This window comes from Mya arenaria, chromosome 3 (genome assembly GCF_026914265.1).
Source record: "Mya arenaria isolate MELC-2E11 chromosome 3, ASM2691426v1".
NCBI lineage: Eukaryota > Metazoa > Mollusca > Bivalvia > Myida > Myidae > Mya > Mya arenaria.
The window spans coordinates 57,644,854-57,669,330 of record NC_069124.1 but is presented as its reverse complement, the minus strand read 5'-3'; the positions used below and the strand labels follow the sequence as shown (position 1 = coordinate 57,669,330).

Here is a 24,477-nt window from a genome sequence, read left to right as displayed (position 1 = left end):
ATTCATGAGCACGAGATTTATCGCCATGACAACCACAGAGACAAGACTGAATACATAAACTGATGGATGCCAAAAATATGCATATTTATTGATATACACGCGATTTGATAACGACAGGACGAGTCTTATATGGACTGTTCTGATTTGGGAGTTATCCAGTATGCCGATAAAACAATTATCTAGAGAATAGTTTCTGCAAAGTCACGTCAATAGAACGTTCACTTGGTTAAGTACATATACATGTGTATTTTTTAATACAAGCTATATATCTCTCCCTTCATCTTGGCAATCAGTGATATGCAATATTTTATCCACAGGAGGTCAAATATTGGCGGAATGAATGTGATAAATGACTAGTTATTTAATTGGTCGATTAATTATTTTCTCCTTCAAACTGTCGGCGAGACCAATAAAGGCTCTACATCTGCTTTGTTCCCGTATTCGATTGTGTATTCAGACCATTTGTTTAATGTTTGCTAAATGATATCGTTTAATATGGGCATATCGGTGTTTTATTGCTATCACACTTTCCTCGGTAGCACTTTATACTACAATTGCACATAAAGTTGAGCTTAATTTTGTGTTCCGAAATATACCGTTGCAAATGTTTTTACTAAATCCAGCAGGTACTTCGATCTTTAAAGATGTACGCTTACTCCAAAATAAGATTTACCACAATTAATAACATTGTTTTAATATTCCAAAAAGGATGAATAAATGTCGAAAACAACGGTTATTATGAAGGATACCGAGTTAAATTTAAAAGAAATGAGGTATTTCTACCTTATGAGACTATAATAAATCACAGTTAATGTTTTAGCATTCACCAATCATTAAATATTTTGCGATTTCTGTTATTAAATACACGGTTACTATCTTGTTATCAGTAATTAATACTTTCCATAAATGCATTATTAAATTAGTTGTTTTAGGTTAAAGTTGATGTTTGTTATTCATGTGTATGTACTGATTTTGAATAAGAGTGTCACTTTAAAGAATAGTTGACAAATCCAACATTGGTCACTAACCAAGATGAAACACTATACAATTGTCCATGTAAACTATTAATGTTCATATGGTAACAACATATGCGTGGTATTCTACAGAAAGGACCATTTTCGACTTAACATGACGATGTAAAATGATGCACCGCATCTAATATCAAATATTTGATATGCGTCTGTGATATATCTACTTCGTTTACATATATATACCGAACTCCTTACTCTGTTATTTTTTCTTTGCAAAACACCAAGATTGCACAGACGGCATTGTAATCGTTTGATCTTCCTCATAGCTGAATGCTGCAGCTTCGTTTAATATTCTAATAAGGCAATATATTGCCAGTCCATTTTCCATTAATAAGGCGGCAAGAGGTTTAAATTGTAGGTTAAAATAATACAGTGTTTTACTTTGTATTTTTTATGCTGTTAAAACAATTATTAAACCAAAATCGTAATTTTATCTAAAATAATATATTGTGTTTTTAAACACATTAAACATGCATTATAAAGTTTATGCAGATCCACCCGTCCGATACTCCTAAATATATATCTCAGCAATTGAGTGTTCCTTGAACATATTTTGTTTACCAATATCAAAACCCCTTAGCAAAGAATCAAAACATACAATAAAGTATTCCGAGGGGACACACAGAAATAACTACACTGTGAACGAGGTACGACGTAAAAGGTCATTGCGATTCTCAAAGGGAACAATCAAACATTTCACTCGGACGTGTTAATGGTTTACCGCCGCCTCCGAGAAACGGTCACGCATCAGACGTCATGCAATGTTCATTTTGAAGTCCATGATACTGTGTCGTTTTTCTTTCGGAACTTCAATGGCTAGACACAATCTATAGATCGACATTACTATCTAACAGGTATCTAAGAAATGCTTTAGAATGATTAATTTCACTGAATAATTTATCCCATAATTACTGTATGCTAGGCAGGTGACACCATTCAATGTCGACGGGCGTCCTAGACAACGGTAAACTTATACATGAATATTTGTTAATTTCTGCCCAATATTTAATGGTTACCCATCTCATGAAATTTCACAGAAGCTAAATAGTGTGCCCCCCTTTATTTATCTCAAGATTACCACATCTGTTTAGATTATATTTGTCTCAATCATGTCTGTTGGGTAAATATTGGCCCTATAGAAAACAGTTCTTGTCAAACTGATCAAATCTAAGTTCTGTTTTACAATCATGTGGTAAACAAAACAAGGTTTTATTTAGTTGAAATGAGGATAGAGTCACGTCCCTTAGCACACAATTCTGAACACCTATAAAGAGCAACAAAATGATCGTTTTTCTGCAACATGCAATACATCGATAACAAAACATATATTTCTGTATATACATTATTGAGTTAAACTCCAGTCTGAGTTGCTTGTTTCATGATTCCTAATATTTTCATGATACTGAAACCACGGACCGCTTAACAAACGTACACTCATTTGGAAACGTGTGCCATCATTCCAAATCAAGGCAAAGCCATGGCTATGAATATGTACTGCAGCATTTTAAGCTGTATAAATGCAATTTAGTATGACATTCATAAACGTCGTTCGTATTGTGCGTTACTTTAACCAGTGCTATTACCGTGAACGTGGCATGAGGAATTTGAAAATGGAGTTTTAATATAGTATTATTTTAACCATATCATATTTGTTTTGAAACTATGATTAAAACGGTCTTAAACCTTGATGCATATTGGCATGGGTATGATGTTCCATTTGGATAGTTATTCTAGAAACGTAACGTTTTTTAACAAACGATACACAGAAACACATGTTTTGAGAAATAAAATTCAGGAAAAAGAGTGCACGTAAATGCAGCAAGTAGAACTACCGATTTTCGAATACAAGTACAACTACCGAAAATTTTCGAATACAAGTAGAACTACCGATTTTCGAATACAAGTAGAACTACCGATTTTCGAATACAAGTAGAACTACCGATGTTCGAATACAAGTAGAACTACCGATTTTCGAATACTAGTATTCATTTCTCATAGCTGCACCAATATCGATATAGAATATTAAGACCGGTTTAAAAATTAATGATGCTATAAAACCAAATATCTGTTGTTGTTTTTTATAATTTAAAGTAAAGAAAACATCACACCAACTTAATAATGCAGGCGTTACTACTTTTGATTAATGTAGAAAAATATTACAAAATTCTACGATTTACTGTGAATGTTAAAAAGACAGAAAATTATTTAGTTTGACTTCCTCTCGTTGACAATAATATCAGTGACTTTGTAAGATTGTATGGTTATTGTCGATATTGTGATTCAATGTTACGAAATATTTTCATGTGCATTAATAAATTCCGTCTTTTACTCCATAGTTAAACAGATGGCTGTGAATAAGCTGGATATAATCTAATTGGGACTGTATTTCTCAATTATATCTTTGAAATGTATTCAAGAAAGATGAGAATAAACCTGATGCCGTGACAGTTTCTTTAATAATCTAGTAAGACAAGTTATTCGGCCGTTTTATTTCGTAATATTTGTTAAATATTTGCAAAGTAAATACAAGATAAAAATATATGTTGACTTTATCATCATATTCCTTTAACTATTTAACCTCAGCAAACTGTACATGTATGGAAAATGTAAACTATAATAATTGATCCGGGCAAAGGATGTACAGAAGAGCGAGGTAGACTTTAAAGTATCTGATGTTGTTGTTGTTGTTGTTGTTGTAGTAGTATTTTGTCCGTACGAATATGGCACTTACTGATGGTGTAGAAACAAAATGTTTATGAAACATTGAAATGATCGCTAAGAAAATACAAAATACCAAATAGGCATAAATATTACATTAAAAAGAAAGCAGCCTATATCTCCATTACCTTTCGTGATTGATGACATTGTTATTTAAACAAATATATAGCGTTTTTGTTGAATGTCGACCTAAACAAAAACGCAGATGCTATTCAACCTCCTAAAACTTTAATAAATCTAGAAATCAGTTATTGAAACATTAAAATTTAATGCTCAGAAGGACCCAAACCTACAAATATTGCATATGTCAAAAATAGGTTACTATGTAAATTGCACAGTTCGCTATATGAGCAGTTTAATTTCGTTTGCTGACCTGTTTATCCTTTGAGAGAAAAAACAACAACATTAGGTCCATTGACATTCATAATAAATCATCTTCAATTAAATAACATTATACTATTAATTGTGGTATTGAAATGTAGCTGAATTCACATGTAAGGTTTGTATATAAAGGCATTGGTTTATTTATTAATGAATCTATTATTATAAGCCTTAATACACATATATATCTCAAGCAGTAGTAGGCTTTGTTAACATTTGTAACTATGTGTTACCATTTATGTTTATGTATACAATGTAAGTCAGTTTTAATGTTAGAGATTGATCAATTGAATATCATTTGTTCCAACCTATACTAGTATAATTATAAAAAAACAAACTATTGGTTACTGTATTGTATACTATTATAGTTTGATAGATTTGTGTTATACTATTCCAGTTCATCCATAAACATAGATTTATTTTTAATATTGATTTAATATTTCACACTACATTGTGAACTTGTAATTGTAATATATTTAATATGTATATGAAACACAAAAACTGTATAGTTTACGTGTAATCTGTTCTGTTCTGTTCTGTTAATCCAAACTGACATTGTAAAGGGACATCATCGTTCATGTTTTCTATAGTTTGTGAGCCAAGGGATGCTTTTTCATAAGATCGTATTGGCAATATTTTGTACTTAATAATATCTGTAACATTTTTACATTTGGCGTTTCGATGTTTCAATATTATGATTTTCACATTCAATATCAACTTCCTCACAGTGGTAATATGTAAGAAAGCTTATTAATAAATATTGTAATTCGTTCAGCCAAATCCAACTTTTTATTTCATCTTTATTTTCTTGAAACAATGATTGCCCTTACGTTGAAGATGTTCAATATTTTCTGTTTAATGCGGAAAACGTTAGCCACAAGAACACTTGACTAGCAAAAGATAAACGCGATGTCCTTGAAGCTGCACTATCACAGATTGACAGTCATGTCATTTTTATATTGTTTGTCTTAAAATTAGTTGATTTTGGTATCAATGCATTCAATTCAGTCATATAAGATGACTCACAATAGAACATATTATCATATCAATTGTTTAGAAAAATGCCGAACTATTTTTGTTAAAGAGTTAGGAACTTATTTATGTATGAAATATACATTTAAAAACGTTTATATGAAAATCGTCGATCTGATCTTTTATCAACAGCATTGTATCACTGGTTTTCAGACATTTACGCTCCCAAAAAGGCTCACTGCAAGACAAAAATAAAAAAAAAGCTGTCAAAACGGTCAAACTGTGAGAATGCAGCTTTAAAAGTTTAATCTATTTGCGATAAATGGGCTTCCCAAATCAAATCGTGAGTGAGGAAGTAAATGTTGAGACTGGCTTGAAAAAGGCTAGTGCGGGAGTGTTCCAATATGTTAATATTGGTTGGCGTTAGGCTGCATCTGAAGTACGACTAAATTTTCATATTGTCTCCCGTTTGTATAGAAGGTTATTGAATCTTGCATTCTGACTTGTACATCTTGCTTCCTTACTTGTACATTTTGCTTTCTTACTTGTACACCTTGCTTTCTTACTTGTACATTTTGCTTCCTTACTTGTACATTTTGCTTTCTTACTTGTACACCTTGCTTCCTTACTTGTACATTTTGCTTTCTTACTTGTACACCTTGCTTCCTTACTTGTACATTTTGCTTTCTTACTTGTACATTTTGCTTCCTTACTTGTACATTTTGCTTCCTTACTTGTATTTCTTACTTGTACACCTTGCTTCCTTACTTGTACATTTTGCTTTCTTACTTGTACATATTGCTTCCTTACTTGTTTCCTTACTTGTACATTTTGCTTCCTTACTTGTACATTTTGCTTTCTTACTTGTACATTTTGCTTCCTTACTTGTACATTTTGCTTCCTTACTTGTACATTTTGCTTCCTTACTTGTACATTTTGCTTCCTTACTTGTACACCTTGCTTCCTTACTTGTACATTTTGCTTCCTTACTTGTACATTTTGCTTCCTTACTTGTACACCTTGCTTCCTTACTTGTACATTTTGCTTTCTTACTTGTACACCTTGCTTCCTTACTTGTACATTTTGCTTCCTTACTTGTACATTTTGCTTCCTTACTTGTACATTTTGCTTCCTTACTTGTACATTTTGCTTTCTTACTTGTACATCTTGCTTCCTTACTTGTACATTTTGCTTTCTTACTTGTACACCTTGCTTCCTTACTTGTACATTTTGCTTTCTTACTTGTACACCTTGCTTCATGACATCCGGAATTCGTTTTATAAGCAACTGCAATGCTAACTTCGTGACAGTGTATTTCTTAATATCACATATAATCGCGTTTAAGATATTTTTTACTATAGCTTACTATCTAGCTTACTTTCCTCACCCTAAATTTACCAAGAATAATGTAATGTTCCCTGGGTGACCCTCAACTAGAGGTAGCTTACTATCTGGTTCACTTTCCTCACCCTAAATTTACCAAGAATAATGTAATGTTCCCTGGGTGACCCTCAACTAGAGGTAGCTTACTATCTGGCTCACTTTCCTCACCCGAAATTTACCAAGAAGAATGTAATGTTCCCTGGGTGACCCTCAACTAGAGGTAGCTTACTATCTGGTTCACTTTCCTCACCCTAAATATACCAAGAAGAATGTAATGTTCCCTGGGTGGCCCTCAACTAGAGGTAGCTTACTATCTGGCTCACTTTCCTCACCCTAAATATACCAAGAAGAATGTAATGTTCCCTGGGTGGCCCTCAACTAGAGGTAGCTTACTATCTGGTTCACTTTCCTCAGCCGAAATTTACCAAGAAGAATGTAATGTTCCCTGGATGACCCTCAACTAGAGGTAGCTTACTATCTGGTTCACTTTCCTCACCCGAAATTTACCAAGAAGAATGTAATGTTCCCTGGGTGACCCTCAACTAGAGGTAGCTTACTATCTGGTTCACTTTCCTCACCCGAAATTTACCAAGAAGAATGTAATGTTCCCTGGGTGGCCCTCAACTAGAGGTAGCTTACTATCTGGTTCACTTTCCTCACCCTAAATATACCAAGAAGAATGTATTGTTCCCTGGGTGGCCCTCAACTAGAGGTAGCTTACTATCTGGTTCACTTTCCTCACCCGAAATTTACCAAGAAGAATGTAATGTTCCCTGGGTGACCCTCAACTAGAGGTAGCTTACTATCTGGCTCACTTTCCTCACCCTAAATATACCAAGAAGAATGTAATGTTCCCTGGGTGACCCTCAACTAGAGGTAGCTTACTATCTGGTTCACTTTCCTCACCCTAAATATACCAAGAAGAATGTAATGTTCCCTGGGTGACCCTCAACTAGAGGTAGCTTACTATCTGGTTCACTTTCCTCACCCGAAATTTACCAAGAAGAATGTAATGTTCCCTGGGTGACCCTCAACTAGAGGTAGCTTACTATCTGGTTCACTTTCCTCACCCTAAATATACCAAGAAGAATGTAATGTTCCCTGGGTGGCCCTCAACTAGAGGTAGCTTACTATCTGGCTCACTTTCCTCACCCTAAATTTACCAAGAATAATGTAATGTTCCCTGGGTGACCCTCAACTAGAGGTAGCTTACTATCTGGTTCACTTTCCTCACCCGAAATTTACCAAGAAGAATGTAATGTTCCCTGGGTGACCCTCAACTAGAGGTAGCTTACTATCTGGTTCACTTTCCTCACCCTAAATATACCAAGAAGAATGTAATGTTCCCTGGGTGGCCCTCAACTAGAGGTAGCTTACTATCTGGCTCACTTTTCTCACCCTAAATTTACCAAGAATAATGTTATGTTCCCTGGGTGACCCTCAACTAGAGGTAGCTTACTATCTGGCTCACTTTCCTCACCCTAAATTTACCAAGAAGAATGTAATGTTCCCTGGATGACCCTCAACTAGAGGTAGCTTACTATCTGGCTCACTTTCCTCACCCTAAATTTACCAAGAATAATGTAATGTTCCCTGGGTGACCCTCAACTAGAGGTAGCTTACTATCTGGTTCACTTTCCTCACCCGAAATTTACCATGAATAATGTAATGTTCCCTGGGTGACCCTCAACTAGAGGTAGCTTACTATCTGGCTCACTTTCCTCACCCGAAATTTACCATGAATAATGTAATGTTCCCTGGATGACCCTCAACTAGAGGTAGCTTACTATCTGGCTCACTTTCCTCACCCGAAATTTACCAAGAATAATATAATGTTCCCTGGGTGACCCTCAACTAGAGGTAGCTTACTATCTGGCTCACTTTCCTCACCCTAAATTTACCAAGAATAATGTAATGTTCCCTGGGTGACCCTCAACTAGAGGTAGCTTACTATCTGGTTCACTTTCCTCACCCTAAATTTACCAAGAATAATGTAATGTTCCCTGGGTGACCCTCAACTAGAGGTAGCTTACTATCTGGCTCACTTTCCTCACCCTAAATTTACCAAGAAGAATGTAATGTTCCCTGGATGACCCTCAACTAGAGGTAGCTTACTATCTGGTTCACTTTTTTCCTCACCCTAAATTTACCAAGAATAATGTAATGTTCCCTGGGTGACCCTCAACTAGAGGTAGCTTACTATCTGGTTCACTTTCCTCACCCTTAATTTACCAAGAATAATGTAAAGTTCCCTGGGTGGCCCTCAACTAGAGGTAGCTTACTATCTGGCTCACTTTCTTCACCCTAAATATACCAAGAAGAATGTAATGTTCCCTGGGTGACCCTCAACTAGAGGTAGCTTAGTATCTGGCTCACTTTCCTCACCCTAAATATACCAAGAAGAATGCAAAGTTCCCTGGGTGACCCTCAACTAGAGGTAGCTTACTATATGGCTCACTTTCCTCACCCTAAATTTACCAAGAAGAATGTAATGTTCCCTGGATGACACTCAACTAGAGGTAGCTTACTATATGGCTCACTTTCCTCACCCTAAATATACCAAGAAGAATGTAATGTTCCCTGGGTGACCCTCAACTAGAGGTAGCTTACTATATGGCTCACTTTCCTCACCCTAAATATACCAAGAAGAATGTAATGTTCCCTGGGTGACCCTCAACTAGAGGTAGCTTACTATATGGCTCACTTTCCTCACCCGAAATTTACCAAGAATAATGTAATGTTCCCTGGGTGACCCTCAACTAGAGGTAGCTTACTATCTGGCTCACTTTCCTCACCCGAAATTTACCAAGAAGAATGTAATGTTCCCTGGGTGACCCTCAACTAGAGGTAGCTCACTATATGGCTCACTTTCCTCACCCTAAATTTACCAAGAATAATGTAATGTTCCCTGGGTGAACCTCAACTAGAGGAAGACAATCAATAAAGAGTCTTTTGTTTATCCCTGGGTGTAAAATATTGGCGCATCCACTGAAATAGAACACCTGTTATGGAACGAGAATTACGAGGGAGGTGCGGTTATTATAAATTTTCTATTCATTGTTAACTGTGATGTTTTATTCATGGTTTGCTGTTGTTGTTTTGTTAATATTTTAAAAGTACTATTATAGTTAAAAGATAATTTATACGTTATGTACAATTTTTTGTGTTTTTTGTTCGTACTTTTGATATGTTTTTCCTGCATGATAGCGTGGTGTCGATCATTTGGTGAAGTTTATGATGCATATTAGATAATTGAGATAGAATCCATTTAATTGTACATTACATTTTACCAGTTGTCCCTGTATTACATTTTAGTAATAGGAAGCTGGTTGTTTATCAGTTTTTTTGGAAAACAGATGTTGTTATTGTACTCCCTTGGACTATTCCGTATCCTGAATATCGCTTTGGGAAATCTGCGGTATTAAGTAGTCTGAGAAGAATTTTCAAATATGTTCCAACCGCCGGCGGGCATGTAGATTTTGAATAAGAATGTTAGGGCTACAAGTCATGTCACGGCGTCAATAAATGGTGTTCTTGTTGTAATATAAAATGATACATATGGAAACTCACAGTTCAGTAAGGGCACATTTACACTTGTTTCAATTCAATGTTAGAATTATTTTAGAATGTTTTTATTTTTTCTTCATTGAAACGTTAATCCCAGGGTTGGCCAAATTCTGATCCCCACATATCATTTGATCAGAATTGTTAGAGGGCCTCGAGCGGATGCAACAAGCCGAATATTAAGGCATTTACCTGCGGGTGCAGACACTATTTTGAAAAACGTTATTTTCTGTGCATGTATAGATAGCTACAATGACTGGCCGACTCGATTCAATGGGCATGAATTTAATAAAGTTTGGTTGAGTACAATTGATTCTTTAACAAAAATATTATTAAGTAATACGGTATACTTGAGGAAAACTTGACATAACTCCTGCTGATGATGTTTGTGACAAAAACTGATGTTTAAAGCGTCTTTGATCGAGGGTCACTAAGGGAACGTTTTGATAATTCTGTTGATAATTCTTGGCGGTCATATTATAGGCGAACTGCGATGGGTCTCACAGTTTGGTAGCGGATCACTCACGTCGAAACATTCCTGTGAAGTTATTATCATTTTGGGCTGTCTGTTTCTGACATGAAAGTGTTTTAAGTTTTCTTTACCTACTGTACTAAGGGAAAATCTTCCAATCCATAGTGGCATGTTACTCAACATTTAAATGTTTTATAAATTTTGGTATTACTCAGAATATTATTTTGGACATTGTTGGGTATTAACCTAAGCTTCATTTTCCTTCATGAATTCAAATCATGTTTGTAACATTCATTACGAAATGTGTTTCTTTTTTGTATTTTCTATATTTGTCTTTTAAACTGTTTTTGCAGAACATGGGAGATTTTGTTTTATTTGTTGCCAGGCAACAAATGTTCCTTAACATGCTAAATGTGCAGTCGTAACGTTCTGATAACATACCGAGGATGTTAATTGAGTAGGTTACAGTGTAACTCTGTAGGGCACTTATATCGTTGTGTTTCCTGCTGTCGACTGCTGTGCTGTGGCTGAATCTCAGTTATTGTTTATGTGTTCGAACCACGCACTTTCCTTTGGACTGAATCCAGGTTTTGGGTTGTGTTTACTCTAAAAAATACTTGTTTCCAACATCTTGAGAACTTTAGTATAGAAATATGTTATCTTTAAATATAAAATCCAGGAAATCCTAGACAGCTACGCAGTCGTTTAAATAGAGCTGGACTGATATGACGATTTAAACGAAGACTTCTTCAAGCATAACCACCGATTCATTTACAAATTTGTTCAACGAACGCCAATGGTGTTAAAGTTATGGATAGAACAACATTACTACTATTGGTGTGTTGTCTATTGAATCATCCTGCAAATGTCTTGCCTAGTGAACCAAGATGCCCGAATAAGTTTCAATATGACGAACAGTTGCTTGAAAAGATGATTCGTATGGAGATAAAGTTCGAAGAATATGAGAAAAAATTGGAACAAGCTATTGCATTGTTTAACAAATCGAAATTAGATGTTGACAAGTCAATTGTTGAAGGAAAAAATGAAATGAAAGCGCTAGGAATGCAGATAGAACACAAACATGTACAGTTTGAAAAACAAATGGACGTGGATTTGCAAAAGTTGAAAAACCTTGCAGGTAATATGTTGATTTATTTGAACTATATGTCTGTGGTAAATCCTCTAAATTACTATCACGACTAATTGTCAACACTTGGGTACGCCTTAATTCGCATTAATTCAGTTGATTCATCACATGCTTGTTAAAACTTCACCTAAAATAAACAAAGTAACAATACATTAAAATCCTTAACAAATTCCTTTATTATCAGATGAGGCCATTGTCCCGAATGTGCTTTTCCGTGCTGAGAACCCTACAAATCTTCACAACCCGAGCCCGATAGTGTTCACCAGGACGGTTTACAACTTTAGGAATGGATATGACAACGGGACCGGTGTGTTCACAGTCCCCGTCGACGGGACATACCTATTCACAATGCATCTATGCTCCGACGTAAGAAAAACCGTCCACTATCACCTAGTTGTTGACGATCAAGCCCACCTCGGCGGAATGCACGGAAGCCTTGACTATAATTCCTGTTCTAGTGCAGATGTTATCGTTCCTTTAAAGACCAACAGCAAGGTGTTCGTGAAATCATCGTATTCCGGTGATGTTCTGTACGAGAACAGGTCCGATAGAAGAAATATCTTCTCGGGTGTTTTACTTCACAAATGAAAACAGTACTAGGATGATGATTGATAAGGTGTCAAAAGCATATACACGGTTCGGCACGGTACAGCGTAAATTAACAACAACAAAATAACACTGAAAACACTCAAAACATAGGCTATGTTAGATATTCAAATAATGTTTGCTTGCTTATGCGACCAGAATCGGTGTATCTACACATGAAGATTTCTTAAATATCTATAAATTACAATATCATCCTAATTGGTCAACGGGACAGATATCTTCCATACATATCCTTTTATGACAACATTATTTAAGAAAAACTGAAATAGATAAAAAAACTGTTTATTAAACATGAGGCTGGAATATGGCGTACGATAAACGCATGGTTTATTCCATGTTTATTTCCACAAATCGGATCTGGCTCAGCTATTTTTCAGAAAATGGACATTCGGAAACAGTGTTAGACGCGATATTGAAAGTAGGCTACCTTATGAGGTTTTTAAGATTTTAATAAAGTTAATTGTTAATTGTTTGACGACACGTATTTTATATCAGGAAGAATTCATTAGTTGATAGAAGAAACATCCCTATTGAGAACATGGTTATTTATTTCGAGGTCCGTTTCAAAACCAATAGGGAAATTGCCGACGAAACACGTTACGTCCATGATGACGACATTTTTTTAACAGCAGATGCTATTTTTTATTGTTTATCACATATAAGAAAGAACAATTCATGCTTGTATGTATTAAAATTATGATATTAAAGTGAATAAATATAAACATAGATAAAGTGTGTTTTAGCTACCTTATTGTCAAGGCGTGTTAGCGAGACTTGACCAAGTCAATGTTTTTATACAGTAACATAAAACAAAAGCAGAAAAGTATTCTTCGTTACCGTTATGTCATGACCCAATGCAGACCCAATGCACGCGTACCCGTCTATGAAACAAAATACATAAATACGATATGTTTTAAATAATTTAAAAAACTATACGACATCTATTTGCAGTGTGTGTATACCACGTGATAAATTACGTACATGCTTCGTCGGAAGGCAACAATTTGCATAAAATGAAGACTTAAATCAAAGATAACTTTTCTTTTACTACACCATTTTAAATAAAACAAAGGGCAGTCTATGCCGCTTAAAGAGCCCCGCCTTCGTTTCATTACCGATGTTTGATTTGGTGAATAGTTTCCTCAAACACTTCAACAAACCTGTTTCCATAATAATGTTTTCACAGTGCTCCGTCAGACGGCCGTATTTGGAAAAGGTTTGTCGAAGTGTTTGAAGAAACAAAACTCCCAATCAAACTCTGGTAAAAGACCGAATTCGGGGCTCCGTAAGAGGCGTAGACTGCGCTATGTTTCATCTCAAATGGTGAGGAAATAGTAAAGTAATCTTTGTTTAAAGTCTTTATTTGAAGCAAAATATTGCCTTCCGACGTAGCATTTATGACGCAATTTATCACGTGGTATACACACACTGTTTGATGCGCATACTTTATCTTCAGATGAACAAATATGTTCCAGGATTCTTCAAACAATCATGTTACAACTAGGACTACTGCGTACTAAATTTGACGTTTAACTAGAAGAAATCATTTGTTTATCATATTGGTCAAGTCATTATCTACAAAAATTTATGTAGTTCGTAGGGTTTTTGTTGTAATGAAAGATTTGCGTTTTAAAAAGTACCTCTGATATACACTAGCTAATATTTGGATTGAACAATAAAGCAAGCATAAGTGTGACCGTCCTTAAACTAAAAAAACAAAAACAAGTCTAATTGTAACATCCACCAAATTTTCCACGAAGAGTTGACTGATGTAAATGGAGATTAATTCATAATAATTATTAGTCTGTATATGAATGAAGAGATTTCAGGCCTATAAAGTGTTAGAGATGGCAATTGTGATAACGACAAACACTGATTTGACTGGAAATCGTTTTGCTGCTATGACGTCGAATGTAGAAGAAGACAGGCGATGTACTTTAAGGGCTCTTGGTTATAGGGCTGAACTTTCATTTGACAGCGAACATGATATTACTAATAAGAACAAACAATTACCAGTAACTTGAACACTCTTCGGCCCATACAAGTAAGAAGGTAAAAATTGAATGTGGTTAGACAAGTTCTGTAGGTTAAGGTCATTGATACTACTTTTCTAAGGGCGAATATAGGATGCTGGAAGTGCCCTTAAACATACAGTTCATCTGTTTTCTGAAATATCCCAAGGGCAGACCACTGGGACTTGTTTAGACAATGGATAGCAGAACTACAATATAAGTATTTTGTTACGAGGCGAACCATCGAGAAACTAGTATTATAGTTTCTAGTATTAACTGAGGTCATTGTTTTATTGATTATTTAACACAGCGTTTCAAATCTTGGTAAACAGTAAGTCAGATGTGAGACGACAAAAATGCATATATATGATAACTAAAATTGTGCGCGCCCGTATGGTCCTAGGTAGGCGAACATTACTAACTCCTGAAGGGCATGTACAGATTCATGTATGTTTTGATAGATTTATAAATCATATATCGAAATTATTGATAACAACTAATGAACGTAGATTATTTCAGCCATCTCATACTCTGCAACTATACCTCAAATGTACTTGTTTTACTGTTAGTTCCTATAGAAGAGGAAATGATTTAGTTTGTAAAAGTTTTGACCCGACAGAACATTATCTGTCTTGTAATATTGAACGTTAAATACCAGCTATCAATTCTGATTATTCATGAGCACGAGATTTATCCCCATGGCAACCATAGAGACAGGATTTAATACAATATATTCAGAAGGACGTAGAAAACAAGAATATTTCTGATTTATTTACATGCGGTTTGAAAAGGGAATTGATGGGTCCGATACGAACTGTCTCGAATAGGGATCTGGCGCGACGGGAAGTATTTCCATTATGACAGTAAATAAACTATTTGAAGATTAGTGACTAGTTTCTGCAAGGTCACGTCAATAGCTTATGTAGAAGGTTTAGATCGTATTTGTTTTAGTAATTAAAAAAAGCTCTGTCTTATATATTTCTCTTTTCGTCATGAGTTGTCAGTGATTTGCAAAATCCTAACAATGACAGTAATTGGTAAAATGATTGTAATATATAACTTCTTACTGAATTGGTCGATTTATATATTTTCTACTTAAACAGAGTCTAAAATCTGCTTTGATCTCGTCTTCCACTGTGTAAATAGCCATTTTTTTCAATGTTCGATAAATGATATGATTTCATATCAGCATATCGTTTCTACATTTCTATCATTCTTCACGGCGACTGTTCTTCCCATCATTGAATCATTGCTTTGCTTTGAAATTCATTAATCACACAAATTTTAACTAAACTCTATAGTTACTACCATCTTAGAAGACAATGTGCATCAAATGCATCAAAGAATCAAATCAAACACCGATCTCTTATCTTAAAAAGTCTGGTGAGACTCCTAAACAATTCCAAGTGTGTTAAATTGTCTATATGTAAGAAATTAAATGTATTGCATACACAACAATACACACATTTCGTCTGAAACAAGTCAAACTATTGGTACAATGTTTAGAAAGAGTACTTTTCGATCTTTCGATTGAGGCCAGGGAGAGGGGGAACACCAAAAAAAGGAGAGCCGAAACTTGTGGCCCATCTGATATTAAGCCCTGGGTCCACATCTGCGGGATATTGTCTTCGTTTACTATAAATACCGATCTTCTTTCGTTTCTCCCATAACACCATGATTGCACAGATGTAATCGAAAACGTTTAATATTCGCTCGTACCTTATTTCAAAACTTTATTTAGGCAATATTTTCCAGTCCATTTTCACTTTATGAGGTTACAAGAGATCTAAACTCTGGGTCAATGCTAGCGATATGTGTCTATGCACAATTTTTATGCTGTTGAAACAATTATTGAACCGCAAATAATGATAAAAAAAAATTAGACAGTTATTGTCTAATTTTATTAAATACATTAACAAAGGTTTCACAGAGTCTTATCATGGTGGAATGACTTAATCCACTAGATATATTAAGATATTTCTGAGTTTCACTCAGTGTTTCTTGACAGTTATAATAATTATAAATCTGTGAAAGCTCCTTAGCAACGCATACGGTTTTCTATTTTAAAGACCAAACAGAAATAACTACACTGCGAGCTAAGTATGATGTAGAAACCCAGTGCTAGATTTTCTCGTCAATACTTAAAGTGAACAGTCAATCATTTCATTCGGACGTGTAAGGTTTATTGCCCCCGAGAAGCGGTCACGCATCAGGCATCATGCAATGTTCATTTTGAAGTCCAAGATACAGTAATATTTATTTCGGATCTTCATGTTTAGACACAATTTACAGATAGTGATTCCTATCATACAGGTATCTATTTAATGTTTAGAGTGATTTATTTCACTGCATTGATCAGATTTTCACTGTATTCTAGACAGTTGACAAATAATCAATGACGACGCGCATCCTTGACAACGATTAATTTTCATTTGTTTATTTGTTAATATAATTTCTGCCCTAACCTTTTTTTATAATATCAGCACATACATACATTTTGTTATATCGGTATCTCATTTACTACCAAAGCCCTGAACTGCTACAAAATTAAAATAATATATACCCCCTTTGCACATTTTATGATATTTCGAAAACCACATTTGTTCAGATAAGATTTGATATAAAATCTGCTTGATTGGTAGATATTGTACAAACTTATTAATTGTCCACCTGATCAAAGCTATATTACCTGTGAATGATCATTTGACTAATTAAAAATGGTTGTATTGGTTGGAATGTGGATAGAGTCACGTCCCTAAGCAAACAAGTCTTAACATCTATATAGAGCAACTCATTACCAGGCGATTTGTAGTATCACGTGATGTGAGACTTGATTGCCAATTACACATCAATAATGGTAGAATGTATTTATAGGGAAATCAAACATGACTGATGTGCAAATATGTGACCAGAGTGGAGAAAACATGCTTGTTGGCCTGTTAATCAGCGATATATAGACTGAGTATTCACAGACTAAAACACACTAGTCATTACATCTTACAATCATTCACTAAATTAGAGTATAATGATAAGACATGCAAGTTATATTCACACGCTGTTCGAGTTTTCCAAACGCCTTTTCTCTGTAACAAATAATGCATCTGTATTTTTTTCAAGTATATTTCAGTGTATACCTTATGGGTAGACATGTAATGTACCTTTGTTCTAGGGATAAATATCCTAGAGAGAATCTTTAACAAGCACTACTACTATGTGCGCTACCTTTGTTCTAGGGATAAATACCCCCTAGAGAGAATCTTTAACAAGCACTATTCCCATGTGTTGTGCCTGTGTTCTAGGGATAAATATGATAGAGTGAATTCTCAACAAGCACTACTCCCATGTGTTGTGTTTTTGTTCTAGGGATAAATATGCTAGAGTGAATCCTTAACAAGCACTACTCCCATGTGCTGTGCCTTTGTTCTAGGGATAAATATGCTAGAGTGAATCCTTAACAAGCACTACTCCCATGTGCTGTGCATTTGTTCTAGGGATAAATATGCTAGAGTGAATCCTAAAAAGCACTACTCCCATGTGCTGTGCATTTGTTCTTGGGATAAATATGCTAGAGTGAATCCTTAACAAGCACTACTCCCATGTGCTGTGCCTGTGTTCTAGGGATAAATATGCTAGAGTGAATCCTTAACAAGCACTATTCCCATGTGCCGTGCCTTTTTTCAAGGGATATATATGCTAGAGTGAATCCTTAACAAGCACTGCTCCCATGTGCCGTGCCTTTGTTCTAGGGATAAATATGCAAGTGTGCATTTTAACAAGCACTACACCCATGTGCTGTGCCTTTGTTCTAGGGATGAATATGCAAGTGTGAATTTTAACAAGCACTACGCCCATGTGCTGTGCCTTTGTTCTAGGGATAAATATGCTAGAATGAATCCTTAACAAGCACTGCTCCCATGTGCTGTGCATTTGTTCTTGGGATAAATATGCTAGAGTGAATCCTTAACAAGCACTACTCCCATGTGCCGTGCCTTTGTTCTAGGGATAAATATGCAAGTGTGAATTTTAACAAGCACTACTCCCATGTGATGTGCCTTTGTTCTAGGGATAAATATGCAAGTGTGAATTTTAACAAGCACTGCTCCCATGTGCTGTGCCTTTGTTCTAGGGATAAATATGCTAGAATGAATCCTTAACAAGCACTGCTGCCATGTGCTGTGCATTTGTTCTTGGGATAAATATGCTAGAGTGAATCCTTAACAAGCACTACTCCCATGTGCCGTGCCGTGCCTTTGTTCTAGGGATAAATATGCAAGTGTGAATTTTAGCAAGCACTACTCCCATGTGCTGTGCCTCTGTTCTAGGGATAAATATGCTAGAATGAATCCTTAACAAGCACTGCTCCCATGTGCTGTGCATTTGTTCTTGGGATAAATATGCTAGAGTGAATCCTTAACAAGCACTATTCCCATGTGCCGTGCCTTTGTTCTAGGGATAAATATGCTAGAGTGAATCCTTAACAAGCACTACTCCCATATGCTGTGCCTTTGTTCTAGGGATACATACGCTAGAGTGAATCCTTAACAAGCACTACTACTATGTGCGGTGCCTGTGTTCTAGGGATAAATATGCTAGAGTGAATCCTTTACAAACACTACTCCCATGTGCTCTGCCTTTGTTCTAGGGATAAATATGCTAGAGTGAATCCTTAACAAGCACTACTCCCATGTGCCGTGCCTTTGTTCTAGGGATAAATATGCTAGAGTGAATCCTTAACAAGCACTACTCCCATGTGCCGTGCCTTTGTTCTAGGGATAAATATGCAAGTGTGAATTTTAACATGTACTACTCCCATGTGCTGTGCCTTTGTTCTAGGGATAAATATGCTAGAGTGAATCCTTAACAAGCACTGCTCCAATGTGCTGTGCATTTGTTCTTGGGATAAATATGCTAGAGTGAATCCTTAACAAGCACTGCTCCCATGTGCCGTGCCTTTGTTCTAGGGATAAATATGCTAGAGTGAATCCTTAACAAGCACTACTCCCATGTGCACTGCCTTTGTTCTAGGGACAAATATGCTAGAGTGAATACTTAACAAGCACTACTCCCATGTGCCGTGCCTTTGTTCTAGGGATAAATATGCTAGAGTGAATCCTTAACAAGCACTACTCCCATGTGCCGTGCCTTTGTTCTAGGGATAAATATGCTGGAGTGAATCCTTAACAAGCACTACTCCCATGTGCCGTGCCTTTGTTCTAGGGATAAATATGCAAGTGTGAATTTTAACATGCACTACTCCCATGTGCTGTGCCTTTGTTCTAGGGATAAATATGCTAGAATGAATCCTTAACAAGCACTGCTCCCATGTGCTATGCATTTGTTCTTGGGATAAATATGCTAGAGTGAATCCTTAACAAGCACTGCTCCCATGTGCCGTGCCTTTGTTCTAGGGATAAATATGCTAGAGTGAATCCTTAACAAGCACTACTCCCATATGCTGTGCCTTTGTTCTAGGGATACATACGCTAGAGTGAATCCTTAACAAGCACTACTACTATGTGCTGTGCCTGTGTTCTAATGATAAATATGATAGAGTGAATCCTTTACAAGCACTACTCCCATGTGCTCTGCCTTTGTTCTAGGGACAAATATGCTAGAGTGAATACTTAACAAGCACTACTCCCATGTGCCGTGCCTTTGTTCTAGGGATAAATATGCTAGAGTGAATCCTTAACAAGCACTACTCCCATGTGCTGTGCTTTTGTTCTATGAATGCATACGCTAGAGTGAATCCTTAACAAGCACTACTACCATGTGCTCTGCCTTTGTTCTAGGGATAAACATGCAAGCGTGAATTTTAACAAGCACTACTCCCATGTGCTGTACCTTTGTTCTAGGGATAAATACGCAAGTGTGAATTTTAATAAGTACTACCACCATGTGCTGTGCCTTTGTTCTAGGGATAAATATGCTAGCGTGAATTTTAACATGCACTACTCCCATGTGCTGTACCTTTGTTCTAGGGATAAATATGCAAGCGTGAATTTTAACAAGCACTACTACCATGTGCTGTTCCTTTGTTCTAGGGATAAATATGCAAGCGTGAATTTTAACAATCACTACTACCATGTGCTGTTCCTTTGTTCTAGGAATAATTATGCAAGCGTGAATTTTCACAAGCACTACTACCATGTGCTGTACCTTTGTTCTAGGGATAAATATGCTGGCGTGAATTTTAACAAGCACTACTCCCATGTGCTGTACCTTTGTTCTAGGAATAAATATGCAAGAGTGAATTTTAACAAGCACTTTTCCCATGTGCTGTACATTTGTTCTAGGGATAAATATGCAAGCGTGAATTTTAACAAGCACTTTTCCCATGTGCTGTGCCTTTGTTATAGGGATAAATATGCAAGCGTGAATTTTAACAAGCACTTTTCCCATGTGCTGTGCCTTTGTTCTAGGGATAAATATGCAAGCGTGAATTTTAACAAGCACTTTTCCCATGTGCTGTACCTTTGTTCTAGGGATAAATATGCAAGCGTGAATTTTAACAAGCACTTTTCCCATGTGCTGTGCCTTTGTTCTAGGGATAAATATGCTAGCGTGAATTTTAACAAGCACTACAACCATGTGCTGTGTCTTTGTTCTAGGGATAAATATGCAAGCGTGAATTTTAACAAGCGCAACTACCATATGCTGTGCCTTTGTTTTAGGTATCAATACATCGAGTGCTTTACATTTGTAATACGGATAAATACATAGAGATAATATTTAACAACCTCTTATACAATATGAAGTACCTTCGTTCTAGAGATCGATTCAAAGAGTGTACATGGCATAGAAAATTGGAAACTGAAGCCAATGAAGTCATAATCTTGTGTAATTATATCCAAAACATTGTTTGAAACTGCCTTAGAGTTATGTGCATTTTGGAGTGCTCCGTACATGCATACATGCGCATGATGTTTAAATTACAAAAACATGAAATATATTTCATTGATGTAAATTAAAATCGTGTCCATAAGTGAAAATGGTTGCTTATCACATCACATTGTGAATTAATGGCTGGTAGGTAGGATACAGAAATATATCTGAGAAATTATATGAATAACTGAGATACCCCTCGTATAACGAGGTGTAAGCTCGATAGATGAGATTTTGTTCAGATTATAATGGCGTTTTTTTTTAATTTCCATCCTGGTTTGTCAATTACTCGAAACAAATGAACTCATCTCATACTTTTAAGAGAGTACTCATAAAATTTAATTTATTGCCTAAGAAATAACTTTATTAAGGATACTTTCAAGGGATTTAACTCGTTACACAGTAAATTATTAGTACCGAGTTTACAATTTTGATAGTATTATTTAACCGTCTCATCTTGCTGATAACACAACGCAATAATTTCACAGATAACTAATGCTAACCTGATTTAGGTTACACAACACCATTGTTATTCCCTATATAATTCAATGTAAAATTATAATTTTTAGACAACATTTAAAGGCATTTTGAGCGAATGCAGGCTATGATAACCACATATATTCTTAAAGTACAAGCTTTAAATTAACTTTTAAGCCAATAAAAAGGGGGGTCAAGTTATTCCTAAGAAAAATCACTTCACTTGAAAAACAAACTCTAAAATTTGCACCGTCCGCCATGACAGTTCTTCCAAAATGACCTTTTAACTATTGGGCAGCGGTTTATGCTTTAATCTCTACTTTAAATGATAAATCAAGCAAGAATAGATACTTAAGGTATAAAAGTTTCAGGAATAATGATATTTTTGATTTACAGTGTATTGAGCATGTGAAAACATGTCTATCAATCATAAGAACTTTTTTTTTATTGAGAATTTTCCACACAACGCAAGTACATATGACGTAATGGTGACGTCATTCCTTTACGCAGTATTTTCATAAGCTTTTTATCCCAATCTACCTCACCCAATATATGGCGTGAGACCACAGTTATTTTTACTATATGTTTCATATAGACACTAACCTGGCCTTTGACTTTATACACATCCAAATTGAAAAACAAGGACATGGCATCTCTAGAACAATTCAAGACACAAAATATAATCGCAAGAAAACACCATGTTGACCATTGACCCGACTGTCAAAATTGAGTTCAAATACATAACCCTTCCGCCAAGGAGTCAATCGGCTACAAACAACTAATTTTCAGACTTCCACAAGCAATGATTTTTCCAATATTTACACTGAAAACTATCAATTTCTGCAATAGAGTGTCAAATTCAGTCAAGTTCTCTGCAAAAAGAACATTTTTTGCTTCTTTTTCATTCAATTTTAATAAAATATTGATACTTAAACACAAGCACTCTTTTGTCTGTATTCACATCCGGATCTTGGTCAACGGGGGGCAGATAACTGTGGTCTTGAGCCATATATGCCAGTGCATTTTTACCGTATCATACATAATACGGTCCTTTCCATTTTCGCTTATACGCCATGCCTGTTTGTGTTCATATTATTTTCCTATTATCGGTTTACTTTTTGCTATAATGTTATCTTACCTTTGCTATACTGTTATCTTACCATTTGTCTTACAAAATGCATTTTGTATTATTTGATATGTTTTATTGGAGGGCGTTTTATTTACCCCCAACTTTGTTTTGGCGATGTTCGTTTGTAACGATATACGTCATTTAATGTGAATAAATGACATTTTTCAATTTCCATCCTGGTTTGTCAATTACTCGAAACAAATGAGAGTACTCATAAAAGTACTTTGTTAAGATAAATAAATAGAATATTTATAGAAAATTGAAATGACTACAAAAAGTGGTTTTCCATAACTAATCCGCTTTTTTTACTAATATTGTTACATATATGCAACGTAAAATACAAGATAAAAATAAATCTTATGCCAAAGATGTGTTGACATTAAAACCTTAACAACATTACATATCTAAAGTTTGTATAAACCAAACGCATTTAACAAATCACGTAGACGCAAAACAACTCGTGGTTACTGTCATGTTTTGTTTACTTTATTATCCAATTCCTGCAACTATTTAAGCACTAGTATGATTGAATTTTATGACAATAAAAATATGGTACAATGTAAGATATGTTAATTGATAAGGCAGGAAATTAAATGCAATTTCATCTCTTAAGTTTACCACGGAGAGGGTAAAAAACAGATGTATCTGTTGTTGATGTTATATATTTATGGGATTGTAGGTGGGTGTAAAACGGGAAATCAATGCTATGTTAAAATTTATTATGATCACGAAGAGAGTACAGAAATACCAGAAATTTATTTGATTGAATGTCATATTATATTTTGTACGTTTATAGATTCATTTTTTGTTGAGCATGCTTGCATAATTATGTGCATAAATATTGCAGTAGAATGAAAACAGTACGTTCGTTAAGGTGACATTGTGATTGTAAACAACTATTGACTGTTATTCTTGCATTTGGAAACAAAAAATCACACAGATGTAAATACTGGAGATGTTTACAAATATTATATTCTATTTTATCAGGTAGCCCTACACATTTGCTTGTCTAATAATCAGTTATTGAAAGATCTTTTTGCATGCTCGGTAGAACTCAAAACTACAAGCTTTACAGATACAAAATTAGGTTTTATGTAAAACGTACAGTTCGAACTATGAGCAGGTGTATTGCAATTGCTATTCTTGAAAGACACACAACAATCCAAATCACAAATTCAAATAAATCATATTGATCAATGTATAAAGAAATAGTACTCATTATTAGCGGTATTTAAATGTATCTGCTGTATTGGCTAACCAAAATGGACATTTTGAAGGTTTGTGTTGTTTGTGTTTACTATAGTTTGTGAGCTTACAAAAATCATATTTATAATCATATACTGAGTTAATACCTTATTAAGCTAACATACTGTAGTTTGCTTTGTGAAATCATACATATTATTCTATCTTGATTTCTTTAAAAAAAGTAGTGTCCTCACGCGGAAGATGTTAAATATTTTCTGTCAAATGTGGAATTTATTGATAAAGAACAACACTTGACTGGTTGCTGAAGATAAGCGCGTTCAGATTGAAAAACATGACAATTAAAGTCTCAATTTTCTGACGTAATTGCGTTAAATTGGCTTCACAAATCAAACCGTGATTGTTATCTCTTGAGGATTTCCTGGCTATGAAAAAAAGGCTTTTGTTAAACTTGGGAGTTCTGTTATGCTATTCATAAGACTGCATCTGATGTACAA

The 24,477-nt window shown here is 35.3% G+C and overlaps 1 protein-coding gene across 1 annotated transcript; it reads left to right on the top strand.

Moving 5' to 3' along the window:
• Window positions 1–11,062: 11,062 nt before the first annotated feature.
• LOC128228327 (uncharacterized) lies at window positions 11,063–13,006 on the top strand. The gene is made up of 2 exons (XM_052939586.1): window positions 11,063–11,659; window positions 11,853–13,006. Exons 1-2 carry the CDS (start codon window positions 11,332–11,334, stop codon window positions 12,254–12,256), a joined length of 732 nt encoding a protein of 243 aa, XP_052795546.1. The 5' UTR covers window positions 11,063–11,331; the 3' UTR covers window positions 12,257–13,006.
• The last annotated feature ends 11,471 nt before the right edge of the window (window positions 13,007–24,477 follow it).